The 25,633-nt window shown below is 42.5% G+C and overlaps 1 protein-coding gene across 1 annotated transcript in view; it reads left to right on the top strand.

Annotated features, from left to right (window-relative positions):
* Nucleotides 1-25,633, top strand: part of PLCXD3 (phosphatidylinositol specific phospholipase C X domain containing 3) — an 87,784-nt gene that overhangs the window by 29,621 nt on the left and 32,530 nt on the right. Inside the window, exon 2 of the mRNA XM_032205493.1 lies at nt 24,538-25,246. Within this exon, the coding sequence (XP_032061384.1) occupies nt 24,538-25,246 (709 nt within the window). The remainder of the gene's footprint in view (nt 1-24,537; nt 25,247-25,633) is intronic.

The following is a 25,633-nucleotide window of genomic DNA, read 5'->3' as shown; positions in this document are numbered from 1 at the left end:
AATTGTAGAAAATGGTAAAAGCTCATGGGTTTAGATAAAGATGGTTTAACAGGACAGAAAAGGAAAAAAAAAATAATAATGATGATCGTAATAATAATGATATGTACAAAGCAAGCGATGCACACCACCCCATGCCCAACCTGTCCCCAGGCAGCAGTCCCCCCCACTCCTCCCTGCCAGCCACCTCATATAATTGCTGAGCACAGCACCACATGGTGTAGGACATCCCTTTGGGCAGCCCAGGCCAGCTGTCCTGGCCCTGTCCCCTCCAGCTCTTGGTGCACCCCCAGCCCCTCATCACTGGCAGGGCAGCATGAGGGGCTGAAACATCCTGGGCTCTTTGTGAGCACTGCTCAACAGCTAACGCGTCGGTGTGCTATCAGCATTGTTCTCATCATAAATACAAACCACAGCACCATGCCAGATACTAGGAAAAAAAATAACTCTCTATTCTGTCCAAAGCCAGGGCAATGGGGTGTCTGCAACTTCTCTAGGCAACTTTTCCATTGCCTCACCACCCTTGTAAGTGAAGAATTTCCTTTTAACATCTCATCTAAATCTCCCCTCTTTTAGATAAAACCATTCCCCCTTCTCCTATCACTATTTGCTTAAGCAAAAAGTTGTTCATCTTTTTTATTAACCCCCTTTAAGTATTGAAATGCCACAATGAGGTCTCCCCAGAGCCTTCTCTTCTCCAGTCTGAAAATCCCCAGCTCTCTCAGCTTGTCCTCGTAGGAGAGGTGCTCCAGCCTTCTGGTCATTTTCGTGGCCTTCCTCTGGACCCTCTCCAATAGCCCCACATCCTTCTTGTGCTGGGGGCCCCAGCCCAGGACGCAGCACTCCAGGTGGGGCCTCACCAGGGCAGAGCAGAGGGGCACAATCCCCTCCCTCCACCTGCTGCCCACCCCTCTGTTGCTGCAGCCCAGGATGCAGTTGGCCTTCTGGGCTGCAGGCACACGCTGCTGGCTCGTGTCGAGCTTTTTCTCCACCAGAGCCCCCAGGTCCTTCTCTGCAGGGCTGCTCTCAGTGGGTTTTTCTGCCAGTCTGTGCTCATGTCTGGGATTGCCCTGACCCAGGTGCAGCACCTTGCACTTGGACTTGTTGAACCTCATTAGGTTCACGTGGGCCCAATTCTCCAGCTTGTCCAGGTCCCTCTGGGTGCTTTCCCTTCCTTCTGATGTATCGACTGCACCACTCAGCTTGGTGTTATTGCAAACTTGCTGAGGGTTCACTCAATCCCACTGCGTATGTTGTTGATAAAGATATCAACAACAGTTGTTGATAAACAGTACCCGTCCCGAGACCCATCTAGTCCTTGAGTACAACTCAGTCTTTTAACAGTGGCAGTTCCTCCTCATAAACAATCATGGCATCCGTAACAAAAAGATGACCCTTCCTCAAGAAAAACAAGGCCTTGGTGCACCCCCAGGGAGACCATTCGTGCCAGCCTGTGGGAGCTGAGGCCACCCATTCCCTAAGGTGGCTGTTGTGAGTCCCCTTGTGGTGCTGCTGTCCTGGCTGGAGCCCCTGCTGGGATGGGATGAGTTGGGACAGGATGGGATGGGATGGGATGGGATGGGATGGGATGGGATGGGATGGGATGGGATGGGATGGGATGGACTGTCACGGACTCCCTCTGCTCTTCCATGCCACGGTTGGTTTCTAGCCTGCTCCAGGAGCACAGCACACAGACACTATGTTCCTCTTTAAAGTTGGCTTCCATCAGACTTGCTGTCTAAGCTGCTGAAATCAATGTGACCATCCTCAGAGAGGCCTGCATTGATTTATCTGAAGCCAGCTAAAATATCATTTTAAGTCTCACTTGTACCCATGCAGAAACATTGTTTCTGTACACAAAAGAGTGTTTGAAAAGGAGTCTTGAAGATGGAGCTAAGGTCTTTTGTGTGTGTTAACCTTTAATGTTTAAAACCTGTCAAAGTGAAGGTCAGATTGACCTTTCACTTCAGCCATTGTACTCTAGCAGTATGTTTTCTGCAAAAACAAAGCCTGTTGGACGTCCCACCATGTGCAGTGGGAGTACAGGCATGCTAAGAAACCTTGTTGTTCTCTGTCAGTTTTGTGCACCATTTGTGACACGAGCTATTGTCCGTTCAAATAAAAATGCACAAATAAGCCATTATTAGGAAATAACCGATAGATTTGTGGGAAAAATGTTATAATAGCCTTCAGCTGACATGTGCCTGGCATTGGTTATAGCCTCCTGTTTTCTTGTTTCTTTGCTGTTAACAGACATTTAGGAGAGGCGGAAGGGGTAGGGAGCACATGTGTAAGAGGGAACGTGCCACTGAGCATAACTGGGGTTGGGAACAGGGAGCCCTGTTTGTGTCCAGCCCTTTGCTGACAGACTTCAAAAAAACCAAAGATGTGCAGGCACTATACTTGAAAACATTAAACTGCGTTTGACAATAGTCAGGCGATGTAGCCTGCAGAAAGCACCAGATTGAGCCAACCTTTCTTTTATTTATTCAACAAAATTTAAAAAAAAAAATAATCTTGGTTTCAAGCACCATGCAGGTGGAAAGAAGCATGTAGGCAAAATACAGGCACATTTGCCTGTGCCTAATCCTTTTTGTGTATAAGCATCCTACCTCTCTCTTGGACGATAAGCTGCCCGTTATGTGTGTGTTTTCCCCAGGTACGTATAGCACATCAAAAGGAGAAATCAGGAGTCTGGCTTTGCCTTTTTGCAAGTGCCACTTCTATGGCAAGATGGTTAACACAGCTTCTGGGGTGTCTTTATGCTCTTAATGACAGAGCTTTAGATATTGGAACAGTCTGAGATTAATAGTTATGTACTTGGCTGACGAAAAGTTAAATTACAGCCGTGGATTGCCAAATGCAGTTTCCTGTACCATTAGGAACTGGCAGCCGAGTTTGTTACCTGTTGATCAGAAGTTAATGGGATTAGCTTAATGAAGAGATTTAAGGTTCAGAAAATTATTAAAAAGTTTAAGAGGTCTGGGTTTTTATTAGCCTCCTGCCGTGCAAGAAATAAAGTCCTATTAAGGATTTTGCTACAAATTTGTGTCCAAGGTTGTCCAACCTGATGTCACTGTTATTTTTCTTGATGTTTTCACAGGGTTCCCAGGTCAATTTGTAGCTGGCAGTGGGTGTTTTCATCATGTTAATGAGATTTCATATTTTTCTTGTTTTGTCTGTTACCAAATTATTTTGGCAGCATTTTAGGGTTTGCTCTATGGTGCTTGTTGTTTTTTTTTGTTGTTGTTTGTTTGTTTCTGGGGTGTTTTCTTTTAGTCTGTTGGAATGCATTTCTTGTTTTGGTTGTTTCCTGGTGAGTTGAATAGCTGAGTGCACGAGATGGTTTCTCAGTGCCTTTGCAGTTCTCTACCTAGTTGCACAGTATAGCATGGTAACTAAAAATGAGGAATACTTAAAGGAGTGAGGGTAGTTTTCTTCTAAGGACAGTGTGTTTCTGTGTAAATTTGAGAACTAAATGATAATGTGGCCTCATTTTTCTTCATCTTAAGCAATCTCCATTCAGATGACAAATTCAGTGTCTCCCTATATTTCAGTAGTTTCCTTATGGCTGTGATAGCCTACAAATATCAAGACCTAGGCATGTAGCAACAGTTATATCTTTTGAGGACCAGTGGCTATAATAAAAAAGATTACATAAAGTTTCAGGTATAGAAGCCTTTCTCCAAGCCTGGAATGGAAGCAATGGACTTCAATTTAAGTACAAAAATACATCCTGACACTAATCTAATGCTAGTGCCGCCTAAGAATAAACACATCCTGAGTAGCTCAACCTGTGAAGCATGAAACTGGCACTGCCTGCATATTCAGCGGAGTCTGGCCAGGGTTGGGCTGGGCTGGGACTACCCCAGAGGCTGCTTTTCCTTGGCACTCCAGCAGTTGGTTGTCTGGGCACCGTCCTTATGCAGTAGGCTGGGGGAGAATAACAAGAGTTTTGCTGTTGTTGTAATTGTGACTTTGTCCTGCATGACAGCAGCAGAGGTATGGAGGATATGGAGGAACAATGCTTTAAAAAAATCTGGTGGTTTTGATACTGTGGGAAGGAAGAGAATTGTCAAAAACATTACTTTTCTGTTCAAATGATGGTGTACAGTGCAGGTAGGAAAGACCAGAAAGTGGTCAGGAGAATCAAACCTTCAAAATCAGCAAATACTTGAATTAAGGTTGCTCGTGCAGTTTTTTGTTTGTCTCCACTTTGTGTGACACACTTTGTGTGAGACACAGAGTATTACGGGATGGTATGCTGTTTCTCACTGCAGGATTCCTGTCCCGTAGCTTCTGGTGAGTGCTCTGGTAAGCATCTATTTTGGTTCTCTTTGGGCCGCATAAAGCTTCATACCTTACTGCTTTCATGCACAGACAGAGCAGTTCAATTTCCCACAGATGTTTCTGCAGGAGTGATCTTGCAGGCTCTCCTTTCTCTTGTCTTGTCCAGACCCCCTTGCCTGTGGTATCAAACACAGAGTGCTCATCCTTGGCTTCAGAGTCCCAGCTCACCTCACCTGACCTGAGTCCTGGCTGCTGTGGAGGGCTGATTGTTGCCATTTTCAGTAGCGGTGGTCCCTTCTCTTGAATGACAGTCAGCATTTCCCACAAGCACCATCACCTTTTCTTTTAGACTTCTCTGTATTTCTGGGATGGGGTTGGAAATACTGTTTCAGAATGGGAGTCTAACTCCCATCATTTCCTAAAAGTAAGCTCCACCATGATGCAAAATTATCAAGCACTTGGAAAACAATTGATGAGCTGTGACCTTTTTATATGCTGTTCATAATTACCTTAGTGATTCTTTCAGCTCTCCTCTTTGGATTGTTATTTTCTAATTCATGCATTTCTTTTTATTCTTAGAGGGTTAGATCCTTGCAGAGATGCAGGCTGTCTGTGAAGTCTCTGAAAAAGTGTCTGTAACAGGTACCTAGAGCAAGGCAGCCATGCCCAAGCATGATGAGGACTTTTTGCAGCTATCCCAGTACAGCTGTTGCTGCTACAATTGTATCTCAATGAGACAGAAAAGAAATGGAGGTATGGCTGAATATGGGAGAGTATGTTTAAAAACAAACAGAAACGTTTCTGGTGCTCAATTTGAAATATCGTGGGCCTGGATTTCCAGACTTCTTATGCTCCCAACAGCCGTCACACCACCACCACCCCCAGCAAGCACACCTCAGGCTGTAACCACAGTCCTTTCTCTGGACTATGTGGCCTGGTGTCTGTACTCATCCCCTTCAGGTCTGTCTTATGTTGTCTTGGATGTGATTTAGAGCAATGACACCTTACGTTTCTGGGCCCAAACAGGGTTTATATGCTTTTTGGGCACTCAGCTTTTCAGCTTTGAGACTGACTTGGTTGTGGGCAACTGTCGTGGCTTGGGAAATACCATGGTAAGGAGACTGTGGCACATGAGCAAGGCATACAAAAGGGTTTTCAGAGTCACAGTTTTAGACTTTAAGCTTCAGTTCCACATAGTAGGTCTTTAAATTCTTTTAAAATATGATTTCCACCCTCTCAAGACCATGCCTTGCCCATTAATAATAGAGAGATAATATTTCTCTTCCCTTAGATGTATTCATTAATACCTGAGGTATGTATGCTGGGATTCACCTAACTTTAGCTGCTTGAATTGAGCTGTTTGTTTCATCAAAAGAGGAGAGAAAAGGACCACCTCCACAGGAGAATCACTCTGAAATATATTAGACACCTGAATCTGGACAAGGATGAGCAGCCACCACAGGTCTCCCTCTCTTCCTCTGTCTCTGCAGGAATTTAGATGACCAGCTTAGATTAGAGGATTAATTTTAAGTGGCTACAGTTGAGTTGGGAGGCTGAGGTAATAAACATAGAACAGAAAGTGGATGTTCATCCGTGTGATTAAATATCCAAAACATTGCTGTTCCTACAAGCACCATGTGTTCAGCTGGGGACAATTGTACTTCTAGAATCAAGTAGAGATTTCTAACACTTATTTTTTGGTAAGGAGGATTTGAATCCACCAAGATCCTGGGAATCTTCTCTGCCTAAATACCACTTTACAACTTCACTCCTTCAAGTATGTTTCTATCCTTTGGCTTGGTTTCAAATAGGGTGACATCATTTTTATCAAACTGCCTCTATTAGTGCTTTAATTCAGCAAATAGAGATTGCTAAGTAAGGTTCCTTTTCCAGCCAAAGTGTCAATCAGCACTGCATACTCCCCAGAGTACTGTACAAATTAACATTTTAACAACGCTATTGTAGTAATTATTCTGAGCATCTTTCTTTTATGACACTCACAAGAAAAGGGATGACTTTTTGCTGAGTTTCCAGACTCTAATTTTCTCCCTGTGTAAGTGTGCTCTGCCGACATCTCTTTCCCCTCTGGCTGTGCAGTGTTTCTCCACGGCTGGCACCCAGCTGGGAGCTCTCTGGCTTCGTTATTGTACTGCCACAATAGAGGGCAGGAAGGATCCAAACAGCCTTTGTGTCTGTGAACAGGTGGTTTGAATGTTCAGAGGAGCTGATGAATAGACAAACATATGATTTGACTGCTAGGGAGATGATTTGATAGCAAACAAAAGGTCACATACTGGCAAAACTTTTCACTGGTGGCATGAGGGTGGGGACTGCTCTGCTCACTACTCATTTTCCTCCTACACTGAGGGATGGATTCTGCCGCAGTTAAAACTGCTTGCTGCACCAGACAAGAAAGCTTCTTGGGTGATGTACAGCAGACTTACCCTAGCACAATCACTAATGGAGCATGCAGCAGGCTAGGAATGGATTTCAGAGCAGGTTGATTGCTCTGTCTCCTCTTCCTTTTCATGGACGTTTTTGTGCAGTCATATACAAAAATGTGCCTGGCACCTGCCTTCATGCTTGCCTTGTCATCCTTGAGCTGTCATCCATTTGCTGTCCACAGCGCAATGCCCATGTGTGCCTCTTTGTGTCTGCTTGACTGCTGAAAGTCAACCAGTGCCATGAAATCTGGTTTCTGCATGCAAATAATTGAACTGTCTTGTTTCTGGACTTCTTCAGAGGAGGCTCACTCATGGAACAAGAAAGCAGTGTTTCATGTGGATTAATGTGGGTTTTTATCTCTTCACCGAGAGAGATGTGTTAGTGGAATAAGGTAAAAGGTAGAATACATCTTTTGCCTGGGGATTGGGTACAACTCTTTTTCTTTGTTTTTGGTTGTTGTTTTTTTTGGATGGCTAGGAACTTGGAGTGAGAAACACCTATGCTTGAAGTGCATTGCAGCAAATAAAATAGCTGTTGTATTTCCAATCTCTTCTCAGACTAAATAGCTTGTAAATTCAAAAGCTTTTCTTCTCAAGGCTTTGTCCTGATTATTCCTTTGGCTTTCATTCACCTGCATCTCCTTTTTTTGTTGTTGCTTTTGTTTGTTGTTTTTTCTTCTTAAGGGAAATTATGTTTCACTCAGTAGACCCAGCAAATTCATAAAAACCTTGCACTGGTAACTGGGCTGTGTTAAACCTGCCTGGAATAGTGCTAGGAAATATGCTGCTGAAATAATGAACTGTGGATGCTGAAGAACTGTACAGTAATGAGATCTGAACATTAGCAACACCAACTGCTACCTCACTATTATAAAGGGTGGAGATCTTAAATTTCAATTTCAAACTTCCTCTTCAATAACAATGAAGCACTGCCAAGCTTTTAAAGTGTGCATCTTGCTCAAAAAAGCCTAGATGTCACCAAGTCCCAGCAATAGCCAGAGCCAGAGTTTCAAAGGGTTTGGGGAACAGAAAGGTACAAGTATATGGGTTTTCAAAAGAACTGAAGTGGATTAGTTGAAATATATTTAAAAAAAATACTAGTCACTGTAGCAAAAGAACGATTTCTTCCCCATTTCTGTGTTGTGTTCAGTGAAAAGGGGTTTTAATACTTGTAACTACCAGGGTGGAAGTGCCTTTCAAAAACCAGAGGGTAAGAGAGTTCTTAATGGAAAGACAGGGATGTCACGGATCTGAATTCTTGGTATAGGAAGAGCTCTTTTCTGTTGCATTAGTGACTCTGTAACATTAAAACAACTGTGTGTTGATAAAGATGCAGATCTGCTTCATAACAAGTACGTCACAAATTTTCTAGACAGTGATTATAATGTGTGAATTAGAGCTAATTAAAGTATGTCAGTGACATGATGTACAAAATGGCTGATTGCCAGAAGATGAACAGAATTAGGAACTTCCTGCAGTTTTTAATTTTTAATGAATATGTTTAGATTTCAAAACACACACTCTGTTAAGACATTTATTCTTTGTTTATATGTCAGAGCAGTTGTTAGCAATAGGAGATTATGGACTAGGTGTTTGTCATAGGTGAGAAATAATTTGCTGTGTAATTATTTTAATACTTTCTTCTTATAATACTAAACATTTTCACTGTACACAAGGGTGAGTGTATTGCAGTTATGATCACAGCACAGTCTACTAGACCCAACCACTGATGAAAGTCTTCTTTTGTGGTAGGTGGGACCTGTCAGCTTGGTGGTGACAAGATACCAGGTTGGAGAGGAGGACAGTGCTGTGGTGGCCGTGCCCAGCCTACAGAGCTGGTGGTGGCACTGTCCTGCTCCCTGGCTGCCAGTGGGTTTGCAGGGTGCAGGGAGGCAGTGTGTCAAGCTGGCCCTTCTCGTGAATGAGAGGAATATCCCCATGGATGGTGATGAGCATTGTTGGTATTGTTCAGCCACTGACTGAATGCCAACTTGATCTAGGCACTGCCTCAACTGAAAATTCAGTGACACCTCGTTTTTATGCAGTATGTTTATTAGGAGAATTGTAATGGAGGAGAGAGTACTAATATCCTCTGTTTTACAGAAAGGAAAGCTGAGTGATGAAGACACTTCCACCAAAGCACTGAATGTGTCTCCCAGGCAGTTATGAAGCTCTCTGGGTCACAGCTGCATGTTGGAGGGACAGGGGATCACAGGAGCTCTGTCCCCACATGCTCCCCAGCTTCAGCTTCAGCTACCCAGCTTCACTCCTTAACAGAGTGGCCAAGGTTCTTAAAAAAACTCTTTAAATAAGGTTAAGTATGAAGATCCAGGTCTCTGTCCAACTTGATCCATTTTTAGATACTTGCAAGTGGCTTGCTGGATATTGTTGTCCATTTTGTTTATGCAGTACAGCTACTCCTGAAAGAAGTAACAAGGATTTTATCTGTTACTCAAAATTCATTAAATTCCTGAATTAGTACATATGTCTATAACTGGGAGAAAGGCAGATATTAAAAATAACAACAACAACAACAAAAGCAGTCAGATATAGACTCTGCTTTGACAATCTCCTTGAAAAATGGCAATAATAGCAGTGTGGAACAGATGCTATTATGTTTGGTTGTGGAGCGGGACTGCAGAACTGAGGTGCTGTCTGCCAGTGCCGATTTATTAAGTAATAATGTAATGGTTTAGAGCAAAAAGGAAAAGGTCTCTTTTCACACAAGCCACTCTTGTCTTTTCAATAAATGGGTTAGAAATGGACCATCTGGAGCAAGTCCTTGCAAACACCCAGAAATAAATATTCAGGATGGCATAAAGGTAGGGAGCGAAGGGAAGGAGGATGTGAAGGCAGTTTGCCATGTGATGCTCATGCTTGAGTAACAAGGGCCATCTTGGCCCAACCACATACCAGTTGCTACAGGAGAGAAGTGTGACACAGAAGTTATATAAGAATTCAAAGGAAGCATGAAAGAATTTGTGCTGGAATCATCACTGTATTGTAAGTGTCAGCTTTACCAGCACCATCACCTTTACTAGTATCAACAGCTTTGGGATTATTGCAGATAACAAAGAATGCTTTGACTTCTAAGCTGAGGAATGTCATGTTAAGGCCAAAATGCAGTCACTGGAGTGGACTGTTGTCAAAGCAATGTTCTGAGAAAATTTGATTCTTTTGGGTACATTCAAGACTGAGAGCATCAGAACTGAGAGTTCTGATGCTTTGAAAGCACCTTGACATACACTTACTAATTCTATAGTATCAATGTTAACTTTTGAACCAGGAGGATGAAAACAGCTGAGATGAGTTAGGAGGATGAGGACAGACTCCAATTACATGTTAGGAAATTAATATGAAATGTTTTATTTATGTAGTGTTAGTATAAAACAGCTAAACTAATTACTGTTTTTAAAGACATGAACATATCCAGTGTAAATTAGATGTAATCAGCGCCTGGACAAAGTGCAGATCAGCTGACTGTTCATTCGGTTAATCAATAATGCTGCCCGTGCTTTTTCATTGACTTCTTGATGCTAAATGGTGAACGCTAACAGCCAGATTTGCAGCAGTCTAAATTGGCATAATGGGTCATTAGAGTTATACTGATAAATACCAACTGGGAATCTGGTACAGACTGGAAATTTAGGAAATGGAACAGTTAGTTTGTAACTTGCTTCATTCATTTATTATTGTCCACTGTGTTGTATAGTGGCTTGTTTGATTGCTGTATTGAATCAAGTAGGGATACAGTTTGCAACAAATAATGCAAGAAGATCTGAAATTGGATTGCTGGGCATGGCGTGTTTGGCAGCACTCCAGGTTGATTGATTGTGCAGGGCTTTAAATTGCCTGCTCAGTGATGGTAAAAGAGATGAGTAAAAGGCAGGCATTGACAGTTTGATTCCTCTGTATTCTGTGTGTCTTTACTTTTTGCCATTCTGTTTGCAAAATGAAATTATTAGTCTCTTTATGTCCCTGGACCAGAGTGGATATGCACCGGATGATGTAGCTGATAGACTCATTTTATAGTCCTAGCTAAGACTGCTTCAGCAGTAGCTCTGGGTGATGCTTACCTGTAATACAATGTGATTTTTTTTTATTTGATCTACAAGCTGAAATAGCATCAAATTGAGTCCTGTTTCTGGCATATTTGTTTAGATTGAGACCTGACTTTAGGTCTCTGGTGTTTTGCTGCATTTTCTCATTTGTTCTTTTATGATATCTCCTGGTCTGAAAGGACAAAAATGAAATTAGTGGCATGGATAGGGATATTTTTTCAGACTTACAGTTAAAAACATGAAAAATTTTGAAACCTCATGTTTTGGGGCTTAACTTTGTTCAAATGCCAGACTGTGACCCTGTGGTGAAGAAGGGGTGGCAGATTATCCCATACATTTGTCGAGAGGTATAGCTTCTGGAAGAGGACACTGCCCTGTCACAGCACGGCTAATTGGACAGTGCTTGCCTTAGCCATACTCTTACCTTAACCAATCTGAAGTACTGGAACATGGATGTATTTGCACCTGGCTCAGATAGGATTTGTTTTTAAACCTCTCCGTTTGGCTCCAGAAAGGTCTCCTGTCATATCTCATGTTCATATCTGATGGTCAAGGAGTTAAAAAGCAGATCACTTTTGCTTGCTATTCCCTTCAGTACTGTGATGGCAGCCAAACCCCACCACAACCACTCCCTCACTCCTCAAAAAAAGAGGGGGGAGAAGAATGGAAAAAAATATAAGGGTTGAGGTAAGGATAATTTAACTGAAGGGAAAAGGAAGAGGGGAAAAAACAAGCAAAGGCTATGTGGAAGCACAGAGAAGAAAAAGTAAATTCTCTACTTGCCATCAGCAAGTGATGTTTGGCCATGTCCCGTTGAGCAGGGCCTCCATACATGTAGCAGTTGTTTGGGAGGACAGATGTCTTCACAACGAGATCCCCCCTCCCCTCCTTCCCCTTTCTTAGCTCTTATTGCTGAGTGTTATTAGGGCTGTTCTAGCTACAGGTGCAGAGCACAGCACTCTGTGGGCTGCTCTGGTGAGCTCCATCCCAGCTAGACCCAGTACAAGTACTGACCAAATACATTTATTTATTTTTTTAATGGATTCTCCTTTTCCAACGATGTGCATCTTTCCACTCTTTTCCTCTATAAAGCCTCTTTGCCCACTGTATTCAAGGCTGGGTGTCATCTGATTGCAAATGGGTTTTCTCTTTTATTTGTTCGGTGTTTTACAGGTGTCATGATTGCTTTTCTTCACACACTGTGCAGCCAGACACATTTTTCTTCGTTATCTCCTAGGAAAGATGGTTTATAGTAAGTACATGTGGCTGTGGAGATCTTCCAGGAGAAACTGAACAGTACAAGAAAATGGTAAAATGTGAGAGTAGCACTGGATGCTAAGAGGACATGCAAGATCAGAGTTTATCGGTATCTGATGGTTCATGATGTCTTAGAATGGATGTCTTGTGAAAGTTTTGAACTTTCAAATGCAAAGTCTTTGGGTGAGGTTACTTTCCTTGCTCTGCAGTTGGATGTAAAAGTCAGAGACTGGTTATGTGGAAAGAGGAACTTCATAGAAAGCTTTTTTTTTTTTTAACTCTGCAGAATTTTCACAGAGAGCAATTTGGTAAAACAAGCTGTAGATACTAAAGCAGAGCTGTCCTGCATTTGCAGACCTCCGACATGGGGTTTAAGAAGGCTGGTGACACCATGGTGTGGTAACTTGGTGGTGTGACGGTGTTTGCAGCCAGCAAAGCGAGCCAGCGTGCTTCCTCCTGGTGACACTTCTTCAGCTGCCCATTCTCTTGTGCCCTGTTTAGTTCCAGCAAAGGAAAGTGATGGCAGGAGACACACACATCTGAGAAGGACCCCACTTGTACATGTTTAACAGGTGCCTTAATAAAGCTCTGGCTCCAAACGCTTAGGACCATTTTTCTGGAGCTTTGCAGGGAAAAAAAAAATGCTTTGGAAAAGATACAGTGTTTTTCATTCACATTTCAGGCCCAAGGGAAGTATTTAGTTATTTCCCTTCTACTAAACATGAAGCCAAACATTACAGTGGCTTTGCTTATAGTTGAGGAGACCTTGTGTAAGAGAGACTTTCTTTTAGAGCACCCATCCTCAGGAGGTATTTCATGTACAGCACCAAGGCTGCGGGAGCTTTGTTTGCAGCAGTTTGTCAAATGTACCAGGCAATACACAAAAATAGAAGAACCTCTAATGTGAAGGTATGAGGCAAACAAAGGATAAGGAAGTGGGCAGGGCAGGGGGAACAGTCAATATATAACAACTTACGTGCTTCCCTCTTCCTCCCATTCCTTTGCAGTTCTTTGCAACTTTTCATTATGTCTGAGTCATGACATGGTTGGTCAGCTAATATTATATGGACAGCTTGCTAAAAGTGATCTTTAGAGAGGGTTTTTGTGTGAAAGCTTTTGTGAACTGACTCAGAATAGGGAATAATATTTCTCCCACTCGCTTTTCCATCTTTCTCTCGCAAGAATCAGATTAACTGCTCAGATTTGTCCCAGCTTTTCAAGCTCAGTGACTGAGAAAATGAAAATGAACCTGCCTTGGATTTCTTGCATGGTAATAGAAAACTCTACCAGTACCACCCCTAGGACAGCCCATCCTGGAGTGCTGATGCACTAGCTGGCCGTGCTCTCATTAAAGTGTAGGAGGAATCCTATACTTTGCTTCACAGGTGTCCTTGCAGCAGAGTTTGGTGCTTCTAGATACCACGGAAAGATCTTGCCTTTAAAGTTCTTTTGGAGATGCATCTCAGACCGCATTGTATTTATTGCAGAGATCTTTGAAGTCACGGAAAACTTGTTTAAGGCATCATTCTTTCACAAACTTTGCAATGCAATCTCATTTTATCCAGCCACACCTCCCAGTTTTCATTTTCTTGGCCCTAAAATAATGGGTAATGCAGAAGCCACGCATGCCATGCAAGTAATTTTTGTCAGTTACAGGATTGCTACAGTTGTTCACCAGTGTTATTCAGATTTAATAGAAAATATTACACTTGTTTAAAAAGGAAAAAATAAAAATAATAATAATAAAAAAAAGATCACAATGAAATAGCAACAACAGTGAGGCTAATACATGCTGTCAATGCAGCCATGAGTTAGGAAAGGGCTATACTGTATATGCCAGAGGGGAGGGAGAAAATTACATCAAAGAAGAGGGGAGAGGCAAGAAATGAGGGAAATGCAAAATCAAGAATCCAAAATGCTCTCTAGTGCTGAAAAGATACAGTAACTGGCAAAAGTCTGTGTAATCAGAAGCAATTATTTCAAGGGATATTTGTCTTCTTACCAAGAGTATTAAAGGCTGTTTTTCATGGAAAGAAATCAAATAAATAAAAGCACAAGAAGCAGAGGTGGTCTGATTTGATCCTATTTTCGGGTGTGAACATTGCATTACTTGTGGCTATACATAATAAGTAGTGCTTTATGCTCCTGTGTGCATGGAGAGGGAGAGATATGAACAGATCAACAGCAGCCTGTTCTCATTTTTATAAGCCTCCTCAGCTGCATGCTGCCCTTGAAGGCTGTCCTGTCAGTGGTAGCATTAGGGTTATGAACAAGAATTACGATCGGAAGGCATTCACTGTGAGGAGATGCCATTTCACATTCTCAGCAGAGCTGCCTGGGGTCATCACAGCTTCTTGCCAGTCCCAAAGCTACTGGCTTGCAATGCAAGTGTTGCTGATTGCCCCAGGAGATATGACTTGGATGCTGATGACACACTCAGCCAGACTGAGCTGGTGCTGGAATAAAATACGCCCCGAACTATTCCTGGCACATTAATTTTATGCTTAGAATCAGATACACCTTTTGTACTCTGAAATGCTCACATTCATATGCTATTCCTTGAGTTAAGAGGAAAATAGCTAATAGGGTAATTCTAAGACTAGTGTCTAACTAAAATGTCAGTTGTGATAGAGATCTCAGATGGATCTGTACAACCAGCAGTGAGCTTGCAGAGCAGAAAGAAAAGGTATCACTGTAGATTAGTCTGTTCTGTTCCCAAAGAAGCAAAAACTTGAAAGAATCCTCATTTGTGGATCTCATTTGTGTAGCTAGGGCTTTGCCCCCCAGGGATTTTATTTCCAGGTAATTACATGTAGATACCTAATCTGTCTTCAGGTTATAGCTGTCCGTAATATTCAAGGATGTATGTGATAGTCATTAATTTGATACAAAATATACTATTCAATCTTCATATATGCAGTTAAATTCATGAATAAAGCCACAGCAGTCTACCTATCACAGTGCTTGACCCACAGCTTTCAAGCCATACAGCTGTGTCTGCTCTGGTGTTGAAATAGTAACTTACCATCATAGACTATATGTTTTAGGTGCATGGTCAGACTTGATGTAAAGATTCCTTAAAAAGAAAAAAAAAAAAATCAGTGGCTACTCTTGCTGTGCCAGAAAGAGGAGTTGCTTTATGAGCTTTTTTTAAGTTTGAGCTGAAGCTCTTGTTCCATGAATCCTGCTAGGTGTTAGCTTGATAGGTGAAACAAGCCTTCTTCTATTAAAAAGTATGCTCTGTGTCTGCCTGCTAAACATCTTGAAGTCATCCTTACAATTTCATTTGAATAAATAAGAATGGCTTTTCTAGTTTCTTACTGTAGGGCTGATTTTAAAAGTTTAAAGTAATTCCTACACCTTTTAAGATTTTTGGTGCAGTGCACAATGATGAAACGGTGTTTCTGCATTTGGCATACATGAAGGCAATATCACTGCCTTCCTCCTCCACCTTTTCTTCTGTGTTCAGCTAAGAGGTTTATAAGATCACATTTAGAAAAAGAGTGGGGAAGGAACACCGACTGATTCTTTCAATCCTTGGTATGATCATTTACATTTCTACATATATAGTACAAAAATGTTCCCTGTGCTGTTTGAATTCAGGTGTCTGCAGGAACTCTGGTAACCTACCTTGTGTTTTGCAGAGCAGCTGGGGACGGCTCTCGGGGCATGAGAGATGGAAAGAGGCTGTGAGCAGAGCTGCCACAGGCAGCTTGCCATGCTGCCGCTGTGCCGTGGTGCGAGGTGTCCGCTGAGCTGATTAAACCTGAGAGCAAGCCTACTCTGCTCTGCGCTATGGCCTGATCCTGCAGTCCCTTTTCAGGCTTCCTCTGATGTTAATGTTACATTTGTCTGAGGGAACACTAGCTTGTTCAGAACCGATCTGCGATGAAACTAATAATTCCCTTAATGGTGGGCTTTCTGAGTACAGTAATCTGGTGCTCTCAGAAAGCCCCTGGCATTTGAGCACTGCTCCATCATTCTGTCTTCTCTGTGTGCTGTCTGCTTGAAGTCCACACTGAAATCCGGCTGGAGGTGGTTCGACTGGGAAGAGGTGGGAGGCTATTTACACTTCAGTGTCTCAGAAAACATTTAAACACCTCCTCCCACACAAATAATTACAGGACAGTGAGGAAGTTATAGAGCAAGAGGGGAAACATGCTCTCAGAAGGGCAGCATGTGCTGATTTTCCGTTAAAGAATAGTTTCCTTAGCAGAGCTTTCCTTGTGGTATCCATAGTTGTGACATGTGCTCATACTTTTTGGAGAGCTAGAAATGTAATTACAGGTTGCTTTTTCTTATTTTCTCACTTTTTAACAGCGCATTGAGAATTTGTGATGTGATATTAACTGATGTGTTCTAAGGAAAACGGGAGTTGATCCCTGTTTTTACAAGAGGGAGCTGTAGGGGACTGAATGTGGGTACATTTTATGTACACCAGACGTACTAGCATGAATTGAGTAATCATTAACCTAACCAGGTTTTTAGCCAAAGTGATAATTTCCAGTTATCTTCGGCTTTAAAGCAAAGAAGATCCTTCTCCACCTTCTGTGCTCTTTGATCTTAGAAGTTGGATCCTCACTCAGTACTGCCTCTTTCCTAAGAGGAACACCTTGGCTTAGTCGAGCAATCAGAAACACTTACCCAGCGCAGGCACTGCCACAGACCACAAGCTGTCACGTAAAAAAGCATTCAAATGGTAATGTCTCTCGGAGAGGGTAAAGAGCAGGACTTGGAGATTGCAGGCAGTGTCAACAAAGGCTCCCCTCGGAGGCAATTGTAGCCATGTTCAAAAGCACACAACAAAGCATGAGCTCAGGAGTATTTCATGCTTGATGAAGAGACGCTAGAGGAACAAGAGTAAATAGTTGCTAAAATCATTTCTTGTGCATGAAAATTTGATTTGTGCATAGGGAGAACAGAAGCAGGGAGCCATTCCTGATCTGAAAGTTGGTCAATAGACATGGGATGCTGTCTCTGGACTGAGGGACTAATAGTTCATTATTCTCCCTAGCGAAGAAGCTGATGCAGACAAGTCTTTTTAAGCAGTCTTCAATGATTTGTAGCTGTCTGTCAAAATATCCTTCTGTGTTTCACTTCCTTCTCTTTAGACACAGGAGAAGGGCAGTTGGACCAGATGAGCTCCAAAGGTCTCTTCCAATCTCAACTATGTTGTGATTCTCTGAAGGATAAAACTCTATTCTGTATTATGTATAAAGTAATTGAATCATAGAAAGGCTTGAGTTGGAAGGGACCTCAAAGATCATCTAGTTCCAACCCCCCTGCCACAGGCAGGGACACCAAAGACATTTGCTCATTTGCTTTGTGCTGGGCTTTAAATGTTTTATACTTTTCCACGTGGAGCCCTAGGCCGTGGCTATTGGTACGGTAGCTGCTGTCTGTTGTAGGTGTGCTGTGCTGCTCAATGTGGATTAAAGTGCTCCCTCCATCTGAGATGCGTTCGTTGAGCTATGCAGGGCCCACCCATGGCAGTAGTATTAAGTAGTATTGAACCCAAAGGTTGGCAAAACGTGGCTTTTCAAGTTTGGTTTTTGTTTGTTTGTTGTTTGTGGTTTCTGTTTGTTTGTTTTCATTAGGGTTTTGTGCAGTTCGGGTTGGGGTCCAGGCCTTCTCTGGTTTAAGAGGGAAAATCTACCTTTCTCTCCAGCAGGAGGATGATGGGTGAGGGGAAGGCTACCACTTCCAGGAAGGATGGGAGCAAACTCTTCCTTTCCTTTTCCCACATTATCCATGAGGTCTTCAAGGCAGAAGGGGATATTAGCTTCAAGAGAAGGAAGAGAAGAGTTGCTGGGGCTGATAAAACTGGCACAGAGGATGTGGGCAGACTGTGGAGTAGATTTCAGATGGGGAAATTGTGATTGTGCTGTATTTGCAAGAGCATCTAAAATCTTGCGAAGTAAATAGTAATCTAACAAGTGTTGCTTTAACAGCTTCATTCTCTGTCACTCCTGTCACCTTTTTGCTTACATTCTCAAGCACGACCAGAATACATTTTCTCCTTTGTCACTGCATTCCTCTTCTTGCTCCCAGATATTCAAGGACTTCAATTTAGCTGGTGTGACTTGAAACTCCAAAGCAATTTGGAATTCTATTATTCTGAAAGAAGCTAGAGGAAAATGGGGCTCTTTCCTGCAGACATTTGCACTTGTAATTAAAAGCATTCAGACAGCTGAGTGTTCCTAGAATTGGGCTCTGGACTTGGACTTTATCTGTAATCTCCCAGTGAAAACCAAGGTTAATTCATCCCTGTAGTTATACTTTGGAAGAATTAAAATGCTTACTTCACAGGTTGCAACTGTTGGCTTTGAGAGATTTGACTGTCTGTGTATCAGGTTGTTTGTGCTGTGTGACCTGGGGGAAGATTTGATTTTTAAGAAGTGGATTGATTTGTATTCATGTTTTCTCATAGACATTTCAAGTTTAGTGGCTTTATTTTAAAATATCTTCATTTTAGTTTGTCTCACTCAATAGAAACGTTAAGGCTTTATGTACAAAAAATAAAACAGCTCTTCTGTTTTCACCACTTGGGATGGGGCTATTCAGTTTGATTTATGTATGGGCTAGCTCACCACCTGCAAAATGTGGGCTTGTAGAATATTTTTTTCTTATTTTCAGATCAGACAATTCACTTGACTAAACGCAATATATTGTTACCTATTAAAAGATACTGTTCTCTTTTAGAGAAAAGTCTGACTTAAGAAGGGATTTCAGTGCTAATTCCAAGGTAAAAGAATATGAGGCTCTTTGGCTTACTGGGACTCTGGGAAGAGAGCTGACTGCTTTGACTTTCCCTTAAGTTTTCCTGAACCTTCAGAAAGCCAAAAGCTAGGTGTGATCCTGCTCATGGCTGGTATGGTCATGACCGTGGGCTTGAGTAGGTGAGACCTGAGAGGTGGCCAGTTCCACCTCTGCAGGCTTCTTGATGCAGGTACAGAAGAAGACAAAGGTCTGGGGGAAGCTTCCTGGTCCCACTATGGGATGGCACTTCTGAGCTGTTTTCCAAATCCAAATAGACTTGCACAGGGCTGTCTGTGCATCTAGTTTTCTTGGAACAGCAGCATGGTGCTTGGAGAGCCCAGTTATTTCTCATGCAGTTTTGACAGGGTTTTTGAGGTTGGGCTGAGGTACCATGGGTAGCAGAGGGCTGACTGCATGCATTGCATGGTATCCTAATGTATCCAGTGTAACAGTTCAGCACCTGGGCTTATTTAACCAGAGTAAGCTGTATGTGTACTCATGCTCTGACCATGACTTGTCTGTTACCTGGATTTTTGCATTACATGAGTACTATAAGCCCCAAGACCTTCAGATGGAGTTATGGGCTCACAACTGTTGATGAACATCAGAAGAAGAGCTGATAAGCCACACAGCTACCTCTGGGGAGGTTGGGCCACTGCACAATATATGGTGTGTTCTTTTTCTCCCCAGTTGCTTTTGTGTTGCTGTCTTGGGCAGTCTTTTTACCAAACTAAGTTTGTGTCACCCAAGCAGTTTAAATACTAAAGGTTTTATGAAGCCTGAGTTCCATTGCCCTTGGCAGCACGTTTTGATTTCCTGAGATGTGCTGTGGCTTTGGCTAGGAGGGCAGTGAGTGCTCAGCTGTCTTAAAAAGAAGCTGAAACACAATATTAAGCTGCAGCAAGTCTAGTGTTCATGCATGAAGACTTTGCTATTCCTTGATAACAATGTTGTTAAGTAAAGATTCAAAGAGCTTTTTGTCCTTGTATGACTGGTTTTTTTTAGGACAAACAAGATGGCGATAACAGACCAAATGAAATGGGGAGCACATGTGCTTCGGTTGCCTTTGGTACCAGATGTCAGGGAATCTGTCCTTGCTGTCCTCTGCAGCATCCGAGAAACGTTGTGATCTGGTGTCAGTCTCTGTAGAGCCCTCTTGGCAAGGATGTTTTCCAAAAGGTTAGACTGCATCGGCATGTGATGCTTCAGCAATAGTCACCAAGGGATGTCATCTCCTAAATATAGGAAACAACAGCAGGTAAAGCTTCTAATGACACCCAAAGCAACAGTAAAAGGCTGTACTTCTGGCAATCACTGGGTAACTCCCACTGCAGAGGCAGGAGTTTGAAATCTGTGGGAGAAGGTGAGGAGGGCAAAGTGTGCTCCTGTTTGGGGTTTTGCTGTGGCTTGTGCATCTTCAGAACGTGATTGCTGCTGTCAGGGGCGTGTCGGGCAGCGCTGTGTGAATCAGTACCTCTATTTTATGTGCCATTTGCCAGGCGGTTGTTAAGAGGGATGGCCAGAGCTCCCAGTGAGGCAAGGGGAGGGAAGAGCGAAGTTCAGCTGTGCCTGCCCTCTTTATGAATGATGTCTTAAGGCTCAGCCACTGAAAATAGTAGCTTTGCTGTGCCTCTCTGTAAATCTCTGGTGGGATTGAAGAAACAATTCTGAACTGAAACACATTCTCCCTGAGGGATTTTTTCAGTACTGAGCCCAATTATTTTTTAAATGGGGGGTTAGCCCTCCAGGGAAGCCATAAATATGTCCATAGCTGAGCAACTGTGGGTTTTATATTCCCAATTGTCCTATTAAGGGAATTCACTAAAGAAAACAGGAGACCATTCTCCATAGTAAGAGTACAAGCAGCTGTTCTCTTGCAGTCCAAGTGATACTGCATATTTTACCCTTGAATGTCTGAGAAGTGTTTAGCTGACGTCTAAATTCAAAAAATCTGTAAGGGGTGTGAAAGGCAACAGGGAGCTCCTGCTGTTAAAGAAAGCTCCAGCAGGAAAAGAAAGCAAGGCAAATGCTGGTCCGCTACTGAACAGGGCAGGAGACCTCATAATGCAGGACAAGAAAACTTATGAAGCAAATGAGCAGGGGTTGGAACAGATGACTTCTGGAGCTCCCGTCCAGCCTCAGTTATTCTGTGTCTGCTTATCTCCACACTTCCCAGAGATATAAAGACTTCATTTCTCATCTCTCAACCTTAGAAACAATTATCAAGAGACACTTAAAATACATGCACCGTCATCCAGCAAAACTAAACTGGCCAGTTGCAATTACTCAGACAGTAAATTGAGACAAGGCCAGCTCACCAGGTAAAGCAAAGGCCGTGTGTTCAGGCAGAGCAAACCAAGGAACCCTCTCACTGCTTCCCATCAGCAGGAGGTGTTCATCCCCTGCAGGACAGCAGGGCTCATGACCTGTGATGGTTTCTGGGGCAGACAAATGCCATCACTCCAAATGTCCCCCCTTCCTCCTTCGTTACCCCAGCTTTTATTGCTGAGCACAGCACCACACGGTGTGGGACATCCCTTTGGGCAGCCCAGGCCAGCTGTCCTGGCCCTGTCCCCTCCCAGCTCCTGGTGCACCCCCAACCCCTCGCTGGCAGAGCAGCACAAGGGGCTGAAACGTCCTGGGCTGTGTGAGCACTGCTTAACAGCAGCTGAAACATTGGCATGTTGTCACCACTGTTTTCATCACAAAGCACAACATCATACAACATACCAGCCTCTATGAGGACAATTGACTTAATCCCAGCCAAAAATAGGACAACCCTGCATCCTTTCTTTATAGGAGCAGAGATCTGGCTATACAGAGAACCAACAAGTCCTCTTCCCAGTGGCAAAATAGTACAAGAGTGTCCCTGTGTATCAAAGCAAGATTGGAAAGAAAGATGCTTGCTAAAAACAAGTGTATATCCATACAGGATCCTCTCGTTACCAGGAACACAGTGATTTGGGACATGTGAATACAAAAGGTCATACACTAATTTGCTCTGCCAGGTGTAAGGATTTTGAATTTCCTAGAGTTAGGCGAGCAAGCTGGTTAAGACAGGAGTGCAGGATGAAGGCAGAAGGAATACAGATGAGTGCATGATGAGAATAAATATTTAAATGACCTGATCAAACTACTTAAACATGTGGAAAGAGAAAAACATTTGCTGTTTTTCTTTCAGTCAGGAGAAACCTTTACATACTTTGGAAGAGCTCACGTCAGTTCCTTTTGTTGTAAACCAAGTTTAATTAAGCTTTATTTTTTCTTTGTGAAATTTAGTGGGTCCTTCCTGTTCTAGTTACAAAACATGGACTTTCTCAGTGTCCTGTGTCCTCTTCTCTGTACCATCCACCCAATGTGAAATTTTACCCAGATTTTAGATTCATACATGTGCATGAGGCCCTTAATTAAGAAGAAAAAAATGTAGTCTATCCTGCTTGTAATGGTCAGTAGCTTCTGTCTATGATGTTCCCCTATGCCCTCCCACCCCATGTTCTGTGTTAGTGATAGCTGGTAGCTGCCAGCTGTCAAGTTTTTCACCTTAGTTTTCTGCCTTGAGAACTGTGCTGCCTCTCTTGACTTCAGTATATTTAAGTAGCACTTGGCACAGTATACATTGCATATTGGCTGTGGTGGTCAAGCTTAGCTGCCTCTTCTGCAACTGCAGCTTCCCAGGGACTATAGAACTGACAATAAAGGGCAAATGGTTCAATTAATCTTAGTACCATTTGGGGCCCACTGCTGCAATCAGTTATTCTTGTTTATACATATATACCTATTCTGACATAAATCCTACTGAAATCAAAGGGACTTCAGTGGACAAAGTTTGCAAAAGAGTTTGCAAAAAGTTTGCAAAAGAGTTTGCAAAATTTTGCAAATTTTGCATTTTTTGCAAAGTTTGCAAAAGAGTTTGCAAAATCCGTCCTTGATAATATCAATAACTACGCTTTGTTTTAAACAGGACTGGATTTACTTTGATTTCTAGATTAGTGCAGGTTACATTGAGCAGAATGTTTAATGTATCTCATTGATTTTTCACTGTAACACTGTTGAAACATAAGTCACTGCTCTAATCATTTGTTTTACCGTTAAAATTCTGTATGCAGATCTGGCCCCCTGGGATATCAGTGTGTAACGAGATAGTCCGTGATCTAATCAGATGATGTGAAGAATACGGTATTGCTTCAACACATAGCAGTAGAAATCTTCATCAAAATGAAAAACTTATCTAATATTAGTAAAATGCAGTTCAAAGAGACAACTGTGGAAAGCAGGGGTGTACAAAATTTTAAGACGTTTCTCAGATTAAACAAAGCCAAATTCAAGCCAGAGTTTAAGATGATTTGTCATGACTCCATTTATTGTTAAAGAAGAAAATTTTACAGCTGTCACTTCAGTTTATAGGGTTTGCTCCAGCTCAGTTAAAATAGCATTGCCATCAGAAATGACTGACTAGCAGGATTTCTCTAATGTGATACTTATTTGCCACAGCATGAGTGCCTTGGAAAGTGATTTTGAAAAGCACCTAAAAAAGCATCAATAGCAGAAGACATGACTTGTTCTCTGAACTCATTTTGATGCTTGGAGTTGGGTCTCTGAGTGCTTAGCTCTGCAGTCCATTTTAGAGATGCAAGTCCTGCTGACCCTGGAGGAGTTCTGCAAGTGGTGTGGCGCAGGTGGAGGAGCAGACCTCCTCTCCGTGCTGCAGTGACTCTGAGCAGCAGCTTTCCCCACCACTGGGACAGAGAGGCTGGTCAGACAGTCTGTATAGATTGCAGAAAGCTGGTAGTAGACGAGGATGATACCATCTTGTAGGGTGAGCTTATCCCTCCATAAAGCAAGGCAGAGTCCCTTATGGAGAACTGTCATTTTTGCAGGTGTCCAAAACATCAGCATTATCAGCTTCATTCATGTAAAGATCTAAAGGCATGTTAAAATAAGTGCGTAGGTTTTTTTAATGGACATACCTTGACACAAAGAGAATTTTGCAGAGCAAATTGTCTTAGGTATTTTTGTGTGCAACTACCTTATGCTGTAGAAAATGGCAACCCCTTTACATAGGTATGTTAAATAGCTGTTCTGTTTTTGTCCAGGGTACACAGTGAAGTTCCCCTGTTTTAGCAGAGAAACACAATACCTTCCTTAGCTCTGTTTTATTTATATAACAAGGGAAATCAAAGAATTTTAGAGGTATATTTACGAAGGAAAACAGCATTTAGTAACCTTACGGATGACCAGATGAGACTTGAAATAAAGGTCAGAAAGGTTAGGTGTCCTTGGCATTTTTCAACTCAAATAAAAGTGCATTTTTTTTTTCTTTAGTTCTGTAAACTAGACAGTGCATGATTCAGTGTGGAGGGCCAGATTCTCATCTTCTTGTTGGCTCTAGGGATTTGTTACGTGTCTGACTTTGCTGGAATTACATCAGGTTTGTTTTGACGTTCAGAGCCCTCCGAGTTAAGTGGGATAAAAGGCGTAAGTAAGAGCTATAAGAGTGAGGGAGAGCCCAGATAAGCTGTGAAGCAGGTGCTGCCTTTCACTCATGTTCTGTGAAGCTCTGGTGGGTAGATGCTGCCAGACAAAGGTAGTGTATTGAGAAAAAGGACAGGGGAGGAGTTTGTTGTCAAGTGCTGGTACAGATCACAAAATTACATTCATTAAGAAAGAATCACTAATGCCTTCTAACATGTAAATCCAATATTGATTGTTTTCCTTTGTTGTGTTTTTAGGGTCTCATGACTCCTTTAGCTTCTACATTGATGAAGCCTCTCCGGTTGGGCCTGAACAGCCAGAAACGGTCCAGAATTTTGTGTCTGTTTTTGGGACTGTGGCTAAAAAGCTGATGAGGAAGTGGTTGGCTACACAGACCATGAACTTCACCAGCCAGCTGGGGGCAGGCATACGGTATTTTGATCTTAGGATTTCCACCAAGCCAAGAGACCCAGACAACGAACTCTACTTTGCTCATGGCTTATTCAGTGCCAAAGTCAAGGAGGGCCTGGAAGAGATCAATGCATTTCTTGCTGACCACCCAAAAGAAGTGGTCTTCTTGGACTTCAATCATTTCTATGGGATGCAGAAATATCATCATGAAAAGCTTGTCCAAATGCTCAAGGACACGTATGGAAACAAAATGTGTCCTGCTATATTTGCCCATGAAGTAAGCCTCCAGTACCTGTGGGAAAAGGAACACCAAGTGCTGGTTTTTTATCACAGCCCAGTGGCTCTCGAGGTACCATTTCTTTGGCCAGGCCAGATGATGCCAGCTCCATGGGCAAACACAACAGATCCGGAAAAACTGATTCAGTTCCTGCAGGCATCAATCACTGAAAGAAGAAAGAAGGGCTCCTTTTTTATTTCTCAAGTAGTGCTGACACCAAAGGCTAGTACAGTGGTGAAAGGGGTTGCTAGTGGTCTCAGAGAAACAATCACAGAAAGGTAAGTTCCTGGTGGGTGACGTGGGCTGACGGTGCTGAATGTGTGTCAGAAATGCTGCATTTTCTAATTTCCTTTCAAGAAACTCCAGCAGATCTGTTTTTACCATGCTGCTGTGACTAAGAGTCAGAACTTGGGCATAATCCTAATGTATTTAGTGAAATGTGTTTAAGGAGGAGCTTTTGTATCTCAAAAGAAAATCTGGCACTAAATCATCATGAAATATTATGGATTGGCTTGACGTTTATTTTTTACCTGAATGCAGATGTTTTGTTTTCTTGAATGTGGTTTCTCACCATAGGCACTGATCATCTTCACTCAGATTTTCTCACTGGATGTGGACAAATTTGTCTGAACAGAATAGTTCAGTTGCCAGGGAACTATAAATAC

Source organism: Aythya fuligula, chromosome Z, assembly GCF_009819795.1.
Source record: "Aythya fuligula isolate bAytFul2 chromosome Z, bAytFul2.pri, whole genome shotgun sequence".
Taxonomy (NCBI): Eukaryota; Metazoa; Chordata; class Aves; order Anseriformes; family Anatidae; genus Aythya; species Aythya fuligula.
This window is presented reverse-complemented; position numbering and strand designations above follow the sequence as displayed.